This window comes from Haliotis rufescens, unplaced genomic scaffold (genome assembly GCF_023055435.1).
Source record: "Haliotis rufescens isolate VD_foot unplaced genomic scaffold, xgHalRufe1.0.p SCAF_2, whole genome shotgun sequence".
NCBI classification, from domain to species: Eukaryota; Metazoa; Mollusca; class Gastropoda; order Lepetellida; family Haliotidae; genus Haliotis; species Haliotis rufescens.
In genome coordinates, this window is record NW_025963890.1 from 13,411,169 (window position 1) to 13,424,231 (window position 13,063).

Here is a 13,063-nt window from a genome sequence, read left to right on the forward strand (position 1 = left end):
GGGATTCCTCTTTCTGGGGTTAAAATGGGTTCTCGGTGTTTGATGTCCTGCGCAGTTTCAAAGATTATGACGATTGGGATGACGCTCAGTCTGCCTGCTTCTGCTTCGGATTGTTTAGTATTGACTTTTTTCTGTCTGCTCATCCATTTCATTACTGTGTCCACAACTTATGTCACCATAGTAACAACACCAAAGATGCCTTCAGTTGTTTACTCATGGGATTAATCCCTGACGGGCATTTATTGTGTGGAATAGGGCAGCTGGTGTTTTACTACCCAAACAGGATGTTAATAATAAAACTCTAGTTTCCATTTATTGCTATTTTAATTATTCGCATTGCATATAACAATGTATGCAATGTTGTTATTTTTGTAGGAATAACAGAAATAAATGTATAAGGGCTAAGAATCACAAGATAGATAAGACAAGGCAAACATATCAGACAATGAAAACAGTTGTCACTGCTGTGCCGGTAGCTTTAAACCACGCCCCCAAATACAGGGTTCGATCTAACTATATTAAACTTGAAAAATGCAAATTAAGATTTATGTCTACATGCACCAACATGACCAAGTGCATGTCAAATCAAATTTATTCTGACTAGGCCTTTACTTTTCTACACAACAACCTGATTTTGCCTTGCACAACTAATTTCATATTAACATGCACTTGTTGCAAGTCATTTGAAGTTCCTGAAATAGGTTTGTTTTGGAAGCCGATTTCAGAGCGTGTGATTTCAGCATTTTCACGAATATTATGAATTTTTCTCTCTCAGAAATTGGCTAAATTTATCTAGGAAGATTGATATTCGCAACAAAATTGCAATCAGATTTTTTCCTTTACTTGCCCTTTAAGAAATATTTTAATGGGCTGAATTTGACTTGTCACACTCGATTATGAAACCTCTCAGGGATTTCTAGGACATTTCAGGGATCTCATATCATGAATATCTCCATTAATGCCTTGGGCCCTGTACCACAAAGTGCTCATACTTTAACATAGGTTTACAATAGTCATAGTACTACAGTCCCTTTGTGGAACGGGGCCCTGGGAATATATTTTTTTCACTCATTGATATGATATGTCAAGGGTCAAGGTTGTCCTCAAGGTCATCACCTGAATTAAAGGTTTACTGCCGAGCTGTAGGTCAAGGAAATGTTGTACATGTCTTCATTAGGCCTTGATCAAGTCTGGAACATGTTAGTGACCTCCATGTAAGGTCAAGGTGAAAGTGAAGGTTATTTATAAAGTACGTTTGCTTCCTTTTTCTGCATTTTTTTTTTTTCAAGTCACATGTCATAGCACCCAAAATGTTTGCTTATCACCTAATTTGAGAAGGCTATACTGTACATGCTGTAGGTCAATGAAACTTGTTGTATATGTCTTCCTTAGACATGTTAGGGCTTGGCTGAGATTGTAAAAAGTCCATGAATTACCTTTGTGAGTGGGTGAGTATGGTTTTACGCCGCTTTTAGCAATATTCCAGCAATATCACGGCGGGGGACACCAGAAATGGGCTTCACACAATGTACCCATGTCGGGAATCGAACCCGGGTCTTCGACGTGACAAGCGAACGTATTAACCACTAGACTACCCGACCGCCCCGAATTACCTTTGTATTAAAGGTCATAGTGAATGTATGTTTGACATGTATGTAGTTGTTATATTATGTGAAAACTATGTACGAAAGTGAAGAAAGGTCTCAGTGACCTACTTCCAATGAGTAGCATATGCCATATTTCCGTTGTTACTCAATATTTGGGACATGATATGTGGTTATATGACGAATAACCCGGTGAAATGTTCTTCGAACACTCACAAATGATATTGAAGGTCAAATTCACAGTAACTCAAGAATTGTATATTTTAGTACATTTTGTACATATCATCCTTAAGCTGGAGCATTCAAGTGGAAATGTTTTCAGTTACCTTCACAGAAGGTCAAAGTCACTGGAATGATAAGTCATTCGGTAGTTCTGCTTCTTTTGTGTACTGAACCAACCTACATGTGACTATTTTGAGAGAGCTTATACCCATGTTTTCTCCCAGAACAATTTTTAAATCATGTGATTGGTTGAAATTGAGAGTCAAGGTCATTCTGTTTTGAAGTTGTATCTTTTTTGTATTTTTTATTCAATGTAACTTACAGATCTGTCTTGATGGGTGCTTATTTGGGCAGGGCACTTAATGCACCAAATTCAGTGATCATTTTGTTCCAAACCTGACAGTTGATAATGGTTACTTGACTTACACAATGCTTCAGCAACATATAGTGGTAATTAATCCCTTAAACTCACATCACCCTGGCCAAAAGGGATGCCAGATTAGGATTTGTTCCCAGCACACCATACTGGTCCTAAGAGGCAATGTGGTTCTGGTGGTCAGGCTTGCTGGCTTGACTGATAGTCTGTTCTTGTACCCCAGCAACGTAGATTGTTGCTCATAATATTGATCACTTGTTTGTCTGGTCCAGACTCAATTATTTTTACCGGCTGTCGTCATAAGCTTGAATATTGCTAAGTGCTGCGTTAAACAACAAACAAACAAACATATAACTTAAAACTTCATTGTCTCCTTGGAATGAATGAATGTCTGTTAATTTCAGTCAATGGCTGAGCTTATCACCAAGACAGTTCAAGCCAATATCCGCCTCAATAGAGACCTGAGGCTTGAGGAGGAACTAGGTATGTATGTTCATTTTTAGGATAGAGAAAGTATCAGATAAAGCTAAAGATGTTTGTTTTATGAAATTACAGGACAACCTCATGTTTTCAGCTGAGGGATAGTGTGATGTTCTTTAGAGCTCTGCATAACTATTGATTATGATAATAATTTGTCCAATATACATGTATTTCATGTGTGATATTCAGTATTCTACCATATCTAGATCATGTAGATATGACATGTGAGTTTTTCATGTTAATTATTTTCATCTCCCAACTAGCATGACTAAGGACTATCAGTCAATGTAAAAATATGTCATAAATATTCATGAATTCTCTGATAAGGTTGAGTATAACATTAATAAAAATAAAAGTTTTATGACAGACAAGGTTTCAAGGCCTGATACAAGCTTTTCTAGAGTATGTGTTTGCCAGGATGAGTACAGAGACACATGCTAAGACTTTCGTAAAATCAGAGAAAACAGGCTTTAGGCCAGACTGCACGAATGATTGCCAATGATTTTCATGTCCACGTGAGAAGCATCTACAGATTACAGCAACGATGCCAGCATGCAGTCATCATCAAGCCTGGTTTCTCTGATTCTTTATAAGTCTTGGCATGACACTAGTATTGATACAAGAATGTTGTATCCTCGTATCGGGGTGCCGTTTATCAGAAAAGGCACAAGGAAACGTATGTGAATTTTTATATTCTTGGAAAGCATTCATGACTTTTTAGCATGGTCGTTTGTTAAGCTGTGTTTTGGCAACCCATTATATCCATAGTTGTGTCCTTTTTTGGCCTTTAACATGGAATTTGGATACAGACTAATGTCAAGAAAACAAGATACCGCCAAAAAATGCATTGCTATTTCAATCAGAAACGTTCATGAACTATTTTTATGAAATGATGTTTCTTCTGCAGTTCAGTATACATGCTTCAATGTGTCAAGGCATCCTGCTTATCAAGGAAGTTAGAAAATCGTTAGTTAAACTGTCCCAATACCTCTGCTTTCATATAGCATATGTTAGATTTTATTGTCCTCCATGATTCCCCAAATAAGTTCCATTGGGTTCAGGTCCAGACATTAGCTGGGCCATTCCAGGTGTGTAATTGTTGCATGTCAAACCATAAGTGAGAATGCTTCCTCTCTATGTTTTGGATCATTGTCTTGCTTGAATACCTACTGATCACCATACAAGACCTGTGCTTTTGGAAGGATATTTACCTGTAGAATGTCAGTGTACACAGCACTAGTCACGTTACCTTCAAATACACATAATGGTGTGGCCCCTAACTAGGGCTGGGGCTGGAAACTCTGGTACTCGGGTGCTCAGGTCGGGGGGGTTCTGATTAGAATCCGGGTACTCACAGGACTACCCGGCCCTGTGGTTATAGTCACGTGATATATTCTTTCATGACAAAAGACCCGTGAAGATTCCGGGGTAGAATAGGTCTTCAGCAACCCATGCTTGCCGTAAAAAGCGACTATGCTTGTCGTAAAAGGCGACTAACGGGATCGGGTGGTCAGGCTCGCTGGCTTGGTTGATGCATGTCATCGATCCCAATTGCCTGGATCAATGCTCATGATATCAATCACTGGATTGTCTGGTCCAGACTCGATTATTTACAGACTGCCGTCATATAGCTGGAATATTGCTGAGTGCGGCATTAAACAACAAATCAAACAACCAACCAATCATGACAAAAATTATCTGGAACTCCATATCGTTACACTACAAGTCGCTAATGACAATACATGCATTCCTTCTGACTTTTATATGTTTGAATAAAGAAAAATACTTTTTGCCAGGGCTCCATTCAAACAATTCTCAATCAGACATTTTGTACCCATCTCTTGAGACCTACAGCGGATACCTGGGTAGGGTCAGGTAATGGGGGTTTGGGTACCCGGTAGTAAATGTGGACTCGTCCTAGCACTACACCCAACACAGACACCCAACCCGACACATAAAATTTAGGACTACTTTGGACACCGGTAAATTGTTTTTTTTCTGTACCTTTGGTGCACATTTTACAGTTTGGATATTGAACATATAGTAAACATTGAACTTTCATCTGAGAACGTAACATTGTTCCAATTGAAATTTCTTTGTTCCAAACACCAGTTCAAACATCATTCTTGCTGTTCAGGTTTTAGGAGTGGTGATGGAATTCCTCATGATTTCTTCCAATCCACTGCATGCAAATGCTTTCTTATTGTCTCTTTAGAAACATGAACTGTTCTTCTATTAACCATTTCATGCCTAATATTTGTGAGCAATTCCATCTCCACTCTCAATATTTTTTTAAACACAGTACACAGTTGATAGTAAAATGTCTGTCCTCTCAGTAATGACCTGTCCTAATCTGTTCCTTAACTGTATAATTCAGAAATAATCTTTCTTTCTTTCCAAAGCTGCCATTTCCACAATGGCCTTGTTTGCCGTCTGCTAGTTTGTTTACCAAGGAAGACAACTCTGGTCATACTTTACAAATATGATGCACAGAGTTGTTTCCCTTAAATCAAAGTTAGAATAAGTTCTATGTAAGTTCTACATGCACCTTCTATATGGCAAATATTGAGGGCCAAAATGGCAAGACAAATTCCCAACAATTTCTGGTCAAACTATATATAGGTAACTAACTGTTGCTGACCCATCTCCATGCCCTTACCCCGACAGGTGAGCATGAGCTGATTGTGAGACTGACTGAGATGGCGGAGAAGAACCAAGTGTGGCGCAGCTACATTGGCATTGGCTACTACAACACCTACACACCCTACACCATACTGAGGAACATCTTCGAGAACCCAGGATGGTCAGTGGTATTCATTTCAATATAAATACCTGCAGGCAGTTATTTCCAGTCTCATTAAAATCAGGGGGGGCGGTCGGGTAGCCTAGTGGTTCAAGCGTTAGCTCGTCACGCCGAAGACCCGGGTTCGATTCCCGACATGGGTACAATGTGTGAAGCCCATTTCTGGTGTCCCCCGCCGTGATATTGCTGGAATATTGCTAAAAGCGGCGTAAAACCATACTCACTCACTCACTCATTAAAATCAGATCTTAGTTCTTGGGGGTCACGTCAGAACGACCTTTCATCCGACCAATCAGAGCGTCGCTTACCAGATCATGAAAGTGACAGTCGGAATGTGATTCCTTATCATGCAGCCTCGAAAACGTTAAAACAGGGTATTCTGAACGATAGTTATGGGCTTAACGACTGAATCTATACAATCTAGACCATATATTAGCCATTCAGGAACGTTCTTTTGTTCAGGTTTCAAATTTGTAAGCGAGAATTTGTATCCTGCTTATGAATTGTTAAGCGCAAAGCTGTTTACATGACATTTGAAACTCTCTTTTTTTAAGTCTTGCTTATCTCAACATTTGCTCTAGGCAGACATGGCAGGCTGCAGGTTTGAATGTTCAGTGATGCCATTTGCAACACTGCTTTCATTTGAAACACTGCTACAATCTGGAACACTGCTTCCATACGGAACACTGCTACAATCTGGAACACTGCTTCCATATGGAACACTGCTAGGATCTGGAACACTGCTTCCATATGGAACACTGCTACGATCTGGAACACTGCTTCCATTTTCTTGCGTTACATACTTACTTGGCTGACTTAATTACCTGTCAGTAATGAGGAGCAAAGATTAATAAAAATATTGATTAGTGTTTAATAAACACTCTTGAAATACAAATCCTAACTGAATTACAAAGTTTTGTTTGAAACATTGTTTTTATTTGGCCAAGGGTAAATGAGAGTCGTCACAAATGGCAATTTGACATTTGCTCTCGTCTTATGCCATACCGGTATACATCTTTATGTATGATATGCCTACATTATAAGATTGACTTGGCTGCACAAGAAGTGTTGCTCTTCCTTTCTTGTATGTCCTAAATGAGATTTAAAGTAGTTATTGCATGTATGTTACCTGTAGATATTTTCACATTAACATGGTGAACAGTTTTTTACCTTTGACTTCTAGACCTTATCTTGACTGGTAGATAAGCTCCCTCCAGTGAGAGAAAGGTCACTCAGTATGTCCTTATTGTAGGTCTGTGTCTTCTCTACTTGATACAACCATACTTTCATAAGTATGCATGTTCGTGGGACTCAATACAGAAGGAAACTGAATCTTAGACTTTTTTACATATTCTTGTTTGGTTGGTTGGTAACAGGTTGGTTGTTTGACGCCCCACTCAGCAATATTCCAGCTATGTGACAGCAGTCTGTAAATAATCGAGTCTGGACCAGACAATCCAGTGATTGATATCATGAGCATCGATCCACATAATTGGAATCGATGACATGCATCAAGCAAGTCAGCGAGTATGACCACCCGATCCTGTTATTCGCCTCTTAAGACAAGCAAAGTCACATTTTACGGCAAGCATGAGATGCCGAAGACCTATTCTACGCCGGATCTTCACGGGTCTTTTTACATATTCACCTTAGTTTACAATAAAAACTCGAATTCATAAATATGTTCATCTCATAACAATGCCATCTTTGGTTTTAACAATGATTAAAACAAATCTCTTAAGCAGTGCCAGTTATGTTTTTCGCAGCATTTTCAAATATTGTTGTTGTTTATGAAAGAATCACAAGTCCCCACCGAAGAACATCAAACGCTCAAATGGCTAGTCCTTTGCTGGTCAAGGCATTATGATCAGATAGCTATTTTTAACAATACTTTCATGAAAATTCAGATGATGCAAGTAAAAAAAACTGTTCAAATTTTGATAGCTTTAAGCTTTAATTCATGTCCATTGCAGTAGAACTATCAACATGATGTCACATTTGCAATGAGATATCACTTTCTCAACACTGAAGAGTCACTGTTATGGAGAAATCTCAGTCTGGGAAATGTTAAATATGGTTAATCTGTGGTACTACATGTCTGGTTATCTCTCACAGTTTACATTTGGTCTATTCAAGCAATTCATAATTTTTTCAGATTCTCTGTCCTGTCTTCAGGCTATTAAAAATAATTCGTGTCAGCATCCACTTTTACTTGACATCATTGAATTGTATAATAACCTTGCTACAGGCCAATATGACATTGTCTTTTGCTGGTAACCCAGCCATGTTGGAATCATTGGTAACACAATGGCTGATGCTGCAGCTAAAGCAGCACTCAACAAATGTGACACCACTTCTAATTCCATACAGTGATCATAAACCTGTGATCAGATGTTACGTCTGAGATCTAATGCAAAAGAAGTGGGACACCCAAGTAGGTTTCAATAAATTACACAAATTAAACCAACTATCGGTTACACCTACTTGGGTTGTCCGTCCAGATGTGAAGAGGTCGTAATGCATATTGGCCACAGCAGATACACTCATTTATTGTAAGGTGAGGATCCTCCATTTTGTATCCCTTGAGATGAGAGAATCACGGTCAAGCATGTACTGCTTGACTGTTGATTTTGCCATCACAAGCGAAAAATATTTCAAATCATCATCAGTCAAGGATCTTTTTATTGTATTAATTCCAATTTAATTATTGTGGTTTTTTAAAGAAATAGAATGATTAAATAAATTTTTAAACATATGTTTTGTAAATAATAAATTATCTGTTTAGACTTGGTAGAAAGAAATTAGTTAATTTACCGTAGATTGTTAGTGGCTGTACCCTTGATGGGGGTTGAAGTAGTGTAAAATGATTGTCCCCCAAAGAGGGCATGTAAGACCACGTCATTTATGGAATTTTTTTTCTGCCACATTTTTAATCGTAGAATATATGTTCATTTCACTTTGGCTAAATTTGACCATATTTGCCAACACCTGAAGGGATGATGTAAATCCGGCTGGGGATCATGCAGGTAGCAGAGGTACGGCAAGTCCCCATGGACACTAGCGCGGTGATCTACCTTCAGCTGCTGGCTATCCATAGCCCTTTTTTATTATGTATTGTTACATCAAGTGATTTCTTTTTATAGTTGTATGCTAGTTTTAAATATTTATCACTGATATGGGGGCAGACGTGTAGCCTAGCGGTTAAAGCATTCCCTCGTCACGCCGAAGATCCGGGTTCGATTCCCGACATGGGTACAATGTGTGAAGCTTATTTCTGGTGTCCCCCGCCGTGATATTGCTGGAATATTGCTAAAAGTGGCGTAAAACCATATTCACTCACTCACTAATCTGTGATATTCTAGTTATTTTACTGTCCATGGATGACAGGTGTATTCTTAATGTATAACTTTTCGTCAGGATATGGCTAAAATATTGCTGAAGTGATGTTAAATATTAACTCACTCACTCACCTACCCATTCAAGTCATGCTCTTTCCTCCAACACCCCACAGGGTGACCCAGTACACACCTTACCAGGCAGAGCTAGCCCAGGGCCGCCTGGAGAGTCTCCTCAACTACCAGACAATGGTGTGTGACATGACAGCACTCCCCATCTCCAACGCTTCACTCCTGGATGAGGCTACAGCCGCAGCTGAAGCCATGTCTGTGTGCTACAGGTAAGTTGTGTGCGACATGACAGCACTCCCCATCTCCAACGCTTCACTCCTGGATGAGGCCACAGCCGCAGCTGAAGCCATGTCTGTGTGCTACAGGTAAGTTGTGTGTGACATGACAGCACTCCCCATCTCCAACACTTCACCCCTGGATGAGGCCACAGCCGCAGCTGAAGCCATGTCTGTGTGCTACAGGTAAGTTGTGTGTGACATGACAGCACTCCCCATCTCCAACACTTCACCCCTGGATGAGGCCACAGAGGCCGCAGAAGCCATGTCCGTGTGCTACAGGTAAGTTGTGTGTGACATGACAGCACTCCCCATCTCCAACACTTCACCCCTGGATGAGGCCACAGCGGCCGCTGAAGCCATGTCCGTGTGCTACAGGTAAGTTGTGTGCGACATGACAGCACTCTCATTCTCGAATGCTTCTCTCCTGGATGAGGCCACAGCGGCCGCAGAAGCCATGTCCGTGTGCTACAGGTAAGTTGTGTGTGACATGACAGTACTCTCCTTGTTAAATGCATAACGCGTGGATGAGGTCATTGCCACAGCTGAAGCCATGTTCGTGTGCTACAGGTAAGTTGTGTGTGACATGACAGTACTCTCCTTGTTAAATGCATAACGCGTGGATGAGGTCACAGCCACAGCTGAAGCCATGTCCGTGTGCTACAGGTAAGTTGTGTGTGACATGACAGTACTCTCCTTGTTAAATGCATAACGCGTGGATGAGGTCACAGCCACAGCTGAAGCCATGTTCGTGTGCTACAGGTAAGTTGTGTGTGACATGACAGTACTCTCCTTGTTAAATGCATAACGCGTGGATGAGGTCACAGCCACAGCTGAAGCCATGTTCGTGTGCTACAGGTAAGTTGTGTGTACCTCTACATCCGCAACCATCCAAATAACGTCTCTTGTCTTAATTTCAAGTTTCACTATTACTCACTATTAGGATAGGCGCGCCCTGCCTAATGGAGTTATGTTCTTATATAATCCTATTAAAGTCTAAGTCTATGAAATAAGAGTAGTTAGACTGCTAAACTGGATCACGTTGATGAATAGGGCCTGTTATTGTCAAGCTGAATCATGAAACATTTTCAAATAATAAGTGTTTTTCAGACAAAACAAGAGGAGGCGATTCTACATTGACAACAAATGTCACCCCCAAAATATTGCAGTTGTGGAAACCAGGGCACAGTAAGTACAGTCAAGTCCCGTTAATCCGACATGGTCGGATGCATATGATTCACGAGTATGTCGGATAAACGACATAAAGTAGTATCAAGGTTCGTGATCGAAAATTAGACAACTACACGATAGATAACGATACAAACACGTAATAAAAAAATAAAAATGAAATATTCGTATTGTTATGTTACATTGTTAGCGGAACATGTTTTCTTATCATGCAACCTCTAAAGCTCAACCCAAAACAACTGTTACGGACTGTATGACTGTATGACACGGGCTGTGTACTTGCGGGCAGATGACCACGGAGTATGCTGATCACTGTGTCGGATTAATGATTGATTTTGGTAATTCGTTGCAAATTAGGTGTGTCGGAGTCGGAGTGCGAGACTGTCGGATTAACGGGTGGAGATAGCACTGATTTAATCAGTTCCCATCATTATAAAGCTGATCGTCGGATAAACAAGTGTCGGATTAACGAGACTTGACTGTAGTTTGTTGTAAGACGTGTATCAGTTATATTGTGAGTGAGTGAGCTGGCTTAAGTGCATGTTGAACATTATTACAGTCGTATCATGGTTTATGAGATTAATGGAGGAGCATAGCTCAATATGCGAGTGTCTTTGTGAAACCCATAAGTACGGGTATTATTCTGTTACACCAATGATTTTAACCAAATCTTGACACGACTAATGCAGTCAACCGACTTCGTGGTTTAGTGGATAGAGTGTCTGCCTGGAGAGTAGAAGGTGGTTTATTTCCCAGCTGCGTCATTCCAAAAGATAGTACTTGCTGTTATCCTGCCTGAGCTTCGGCAATCACACACTCCACGCCAAACCACTTCTTATACAGACCCCAATAGTTGAACATTACCACTGGTGTCAATACTGTCACGCCATCTGTTTGATTAATAACTGCCAAACTATTCTATAATCACATTGTAATTTCTACATCTCTGACAGTGCATTGGGAATTGACATTGTACGAAGCAACTGGCAAGAGATGGACTTCAGTGGGCAGGATTTCAGTGGTGTCCTCATCCAATATCCCAACACAGACGGCAGCATCGAGGACTATGCTCAGCTTGTTGCAACTGCTCATGCTCACGGGGTATGCCCTTCCTCCTTGTAGAATTAGGCTACATTCACTACTCACGTAAACATGGCAATATAAACATAGTTCATGGGAACAATGTATGAACCCGCAAAGATCCGGGTCACAATAGGTCTTCAGCAACCCATGTTTGCCATAAAAGGTGACTATGCTTGTCGTAACAGGAGACTAACGAGATCGGATGGTCAGGCTCGCTGACTTGGATTTAATCATGTCATCGATCCCAATTGCGTAGATCGATGCTCATGATATCAATCACTGGATTGTCTGATCCAGACTCGATTATTTACAGACCACCGTCATTTAGCTGGAATATTGCTGAGTGCAGCGCAAAACAACAAACCAACCAAGCAACAATAATGTGTGAAGTCCATTTCTGGTGTCCCCCACCGTGATATTGCTAGAATATTGCTGTAATTGGTGAAAACCCAACTCACTCACTCACTCTGTTGTCAGACCCTGGTGGTGTGTGCTACCGACCTTCTGGCCCTCACTATACTCCGACCCCCGGGGGAGCTGGAGATGGACATTGCTGTGGGAACCACCCAGAGGTTCGGCATCCCCCTGGGGTATGGTGGGCCCCACGCTGGCTTCTTTGCCTGTAAGGGATCCTTCATGAGGATGATGCCTGGCCGGATGATTGGAGTTACCAGGTGAGCTTAAAAAACACAAGACTAATGCTTAGTTTCTTAAATAGAAACAAGCAGCTACATTAAAAATGAAAAGGAGCTCCAGTTAGAACCAGAAACTTGAAAATCTAACTTGCTTTGTTCTGTGCCATAGCATTACAGTAAGGGCTTGGTGAAAGGGAAAATCATATGGTTCAGGGACTGTGAGACAGACTGGGAAAACATATACCAAGTGCCTTGTGGGTCCTGACTTTGCAGGAAGCAAATATTACTGTTTCTATCTGTACACATTGCAATAAAGACATGTCATCGAAGTATCTCCTACAGTCGAACCTTGTTGTGTCGAACTCGTGGCAACCTGGAAAAAAGTTCCAGTTATCCATAGTTCGAGACAACCATCAAAGTGAATTTTCTAAATTCAAACATCATGTTTTGAGAGATAATTACCAGGTCCAGACGCAACATTTTATTACAAGGTGTATTTCAATGCCGAGGCTGGCGACATCTAAGGTGTATCTTTAATTTTACTGTTGCCATCTGGATCGGCAGTGTTAAAAAATTCATAGCTCGAATAATAGATTCACTAACATAATAATTTTCCTCATGCCTCAATTTTCACATGTTAACAGCAGAAATGTGCTACCGATGTGCAAACAGTAATCATCTTGCACCTTGATGCAAGGTGTGCTTGTTAATGTGCTTGTTAGTTAGGCTTGAGACCCGTGAAGATCGGGTGGTCAGGCTCGCTGACTTGGTTGATGCATGTCATCGATCCCAATTGTATGGATCGATGCCTACGATGTCAGTCACTGAATTGTCCATCTTCCCGAGGCAAGAGAGTTAACTGACTTTAAAAGTCCAGTTTCCACCCTTGTCGAACTAGGCTGGAATTCCTCGGCTCAATCGTAGCGCCACCAGTGGCTATTACGAGTTATGTCCTTTCTATGCCTCTCCTATTGACCAATCAGATTCAAC

General features: G+C 40.7%; 1 protein-coding gene across 4 annotated transcripts in view; it reads left to right on the top strand.

Moving 5' to 3' along the window:
* Nucleotides 1–13,063, top strand: part of LOC124119880 (glycine dehydrogenase (decarboxylating), mitochondrial-like) — a 55,845-nt gene that overhangs the window by 20,381 nt on the left and 22,401 nt on the right. Inside the window, exons 2-8 of one of the 4 annotated variants that reach the window (XM_048399652.1) lie at nt 2,607–2,685; nt 5,350–5,485; nt 8,997–9,081; nt 9,178–9,257; nt 10,278–10,355; nt 11,309–11,456; nt 11,916–12,112. In XM_048399652.1, the coding sequence (XP_048255609.1) occupies nt 2,607–2,685; nt 5,350–5,485; nt 8,997–9,081; nt 9,178–9,257; nt 10,278–10,355; nt 11,309–11,456; nt 11,916–12,112 (803 nt within the window). The other 3 variants (XM_048399651.1, XM_048399653.1, XM_048399654.1) reach the window with 3 other exon arrangements.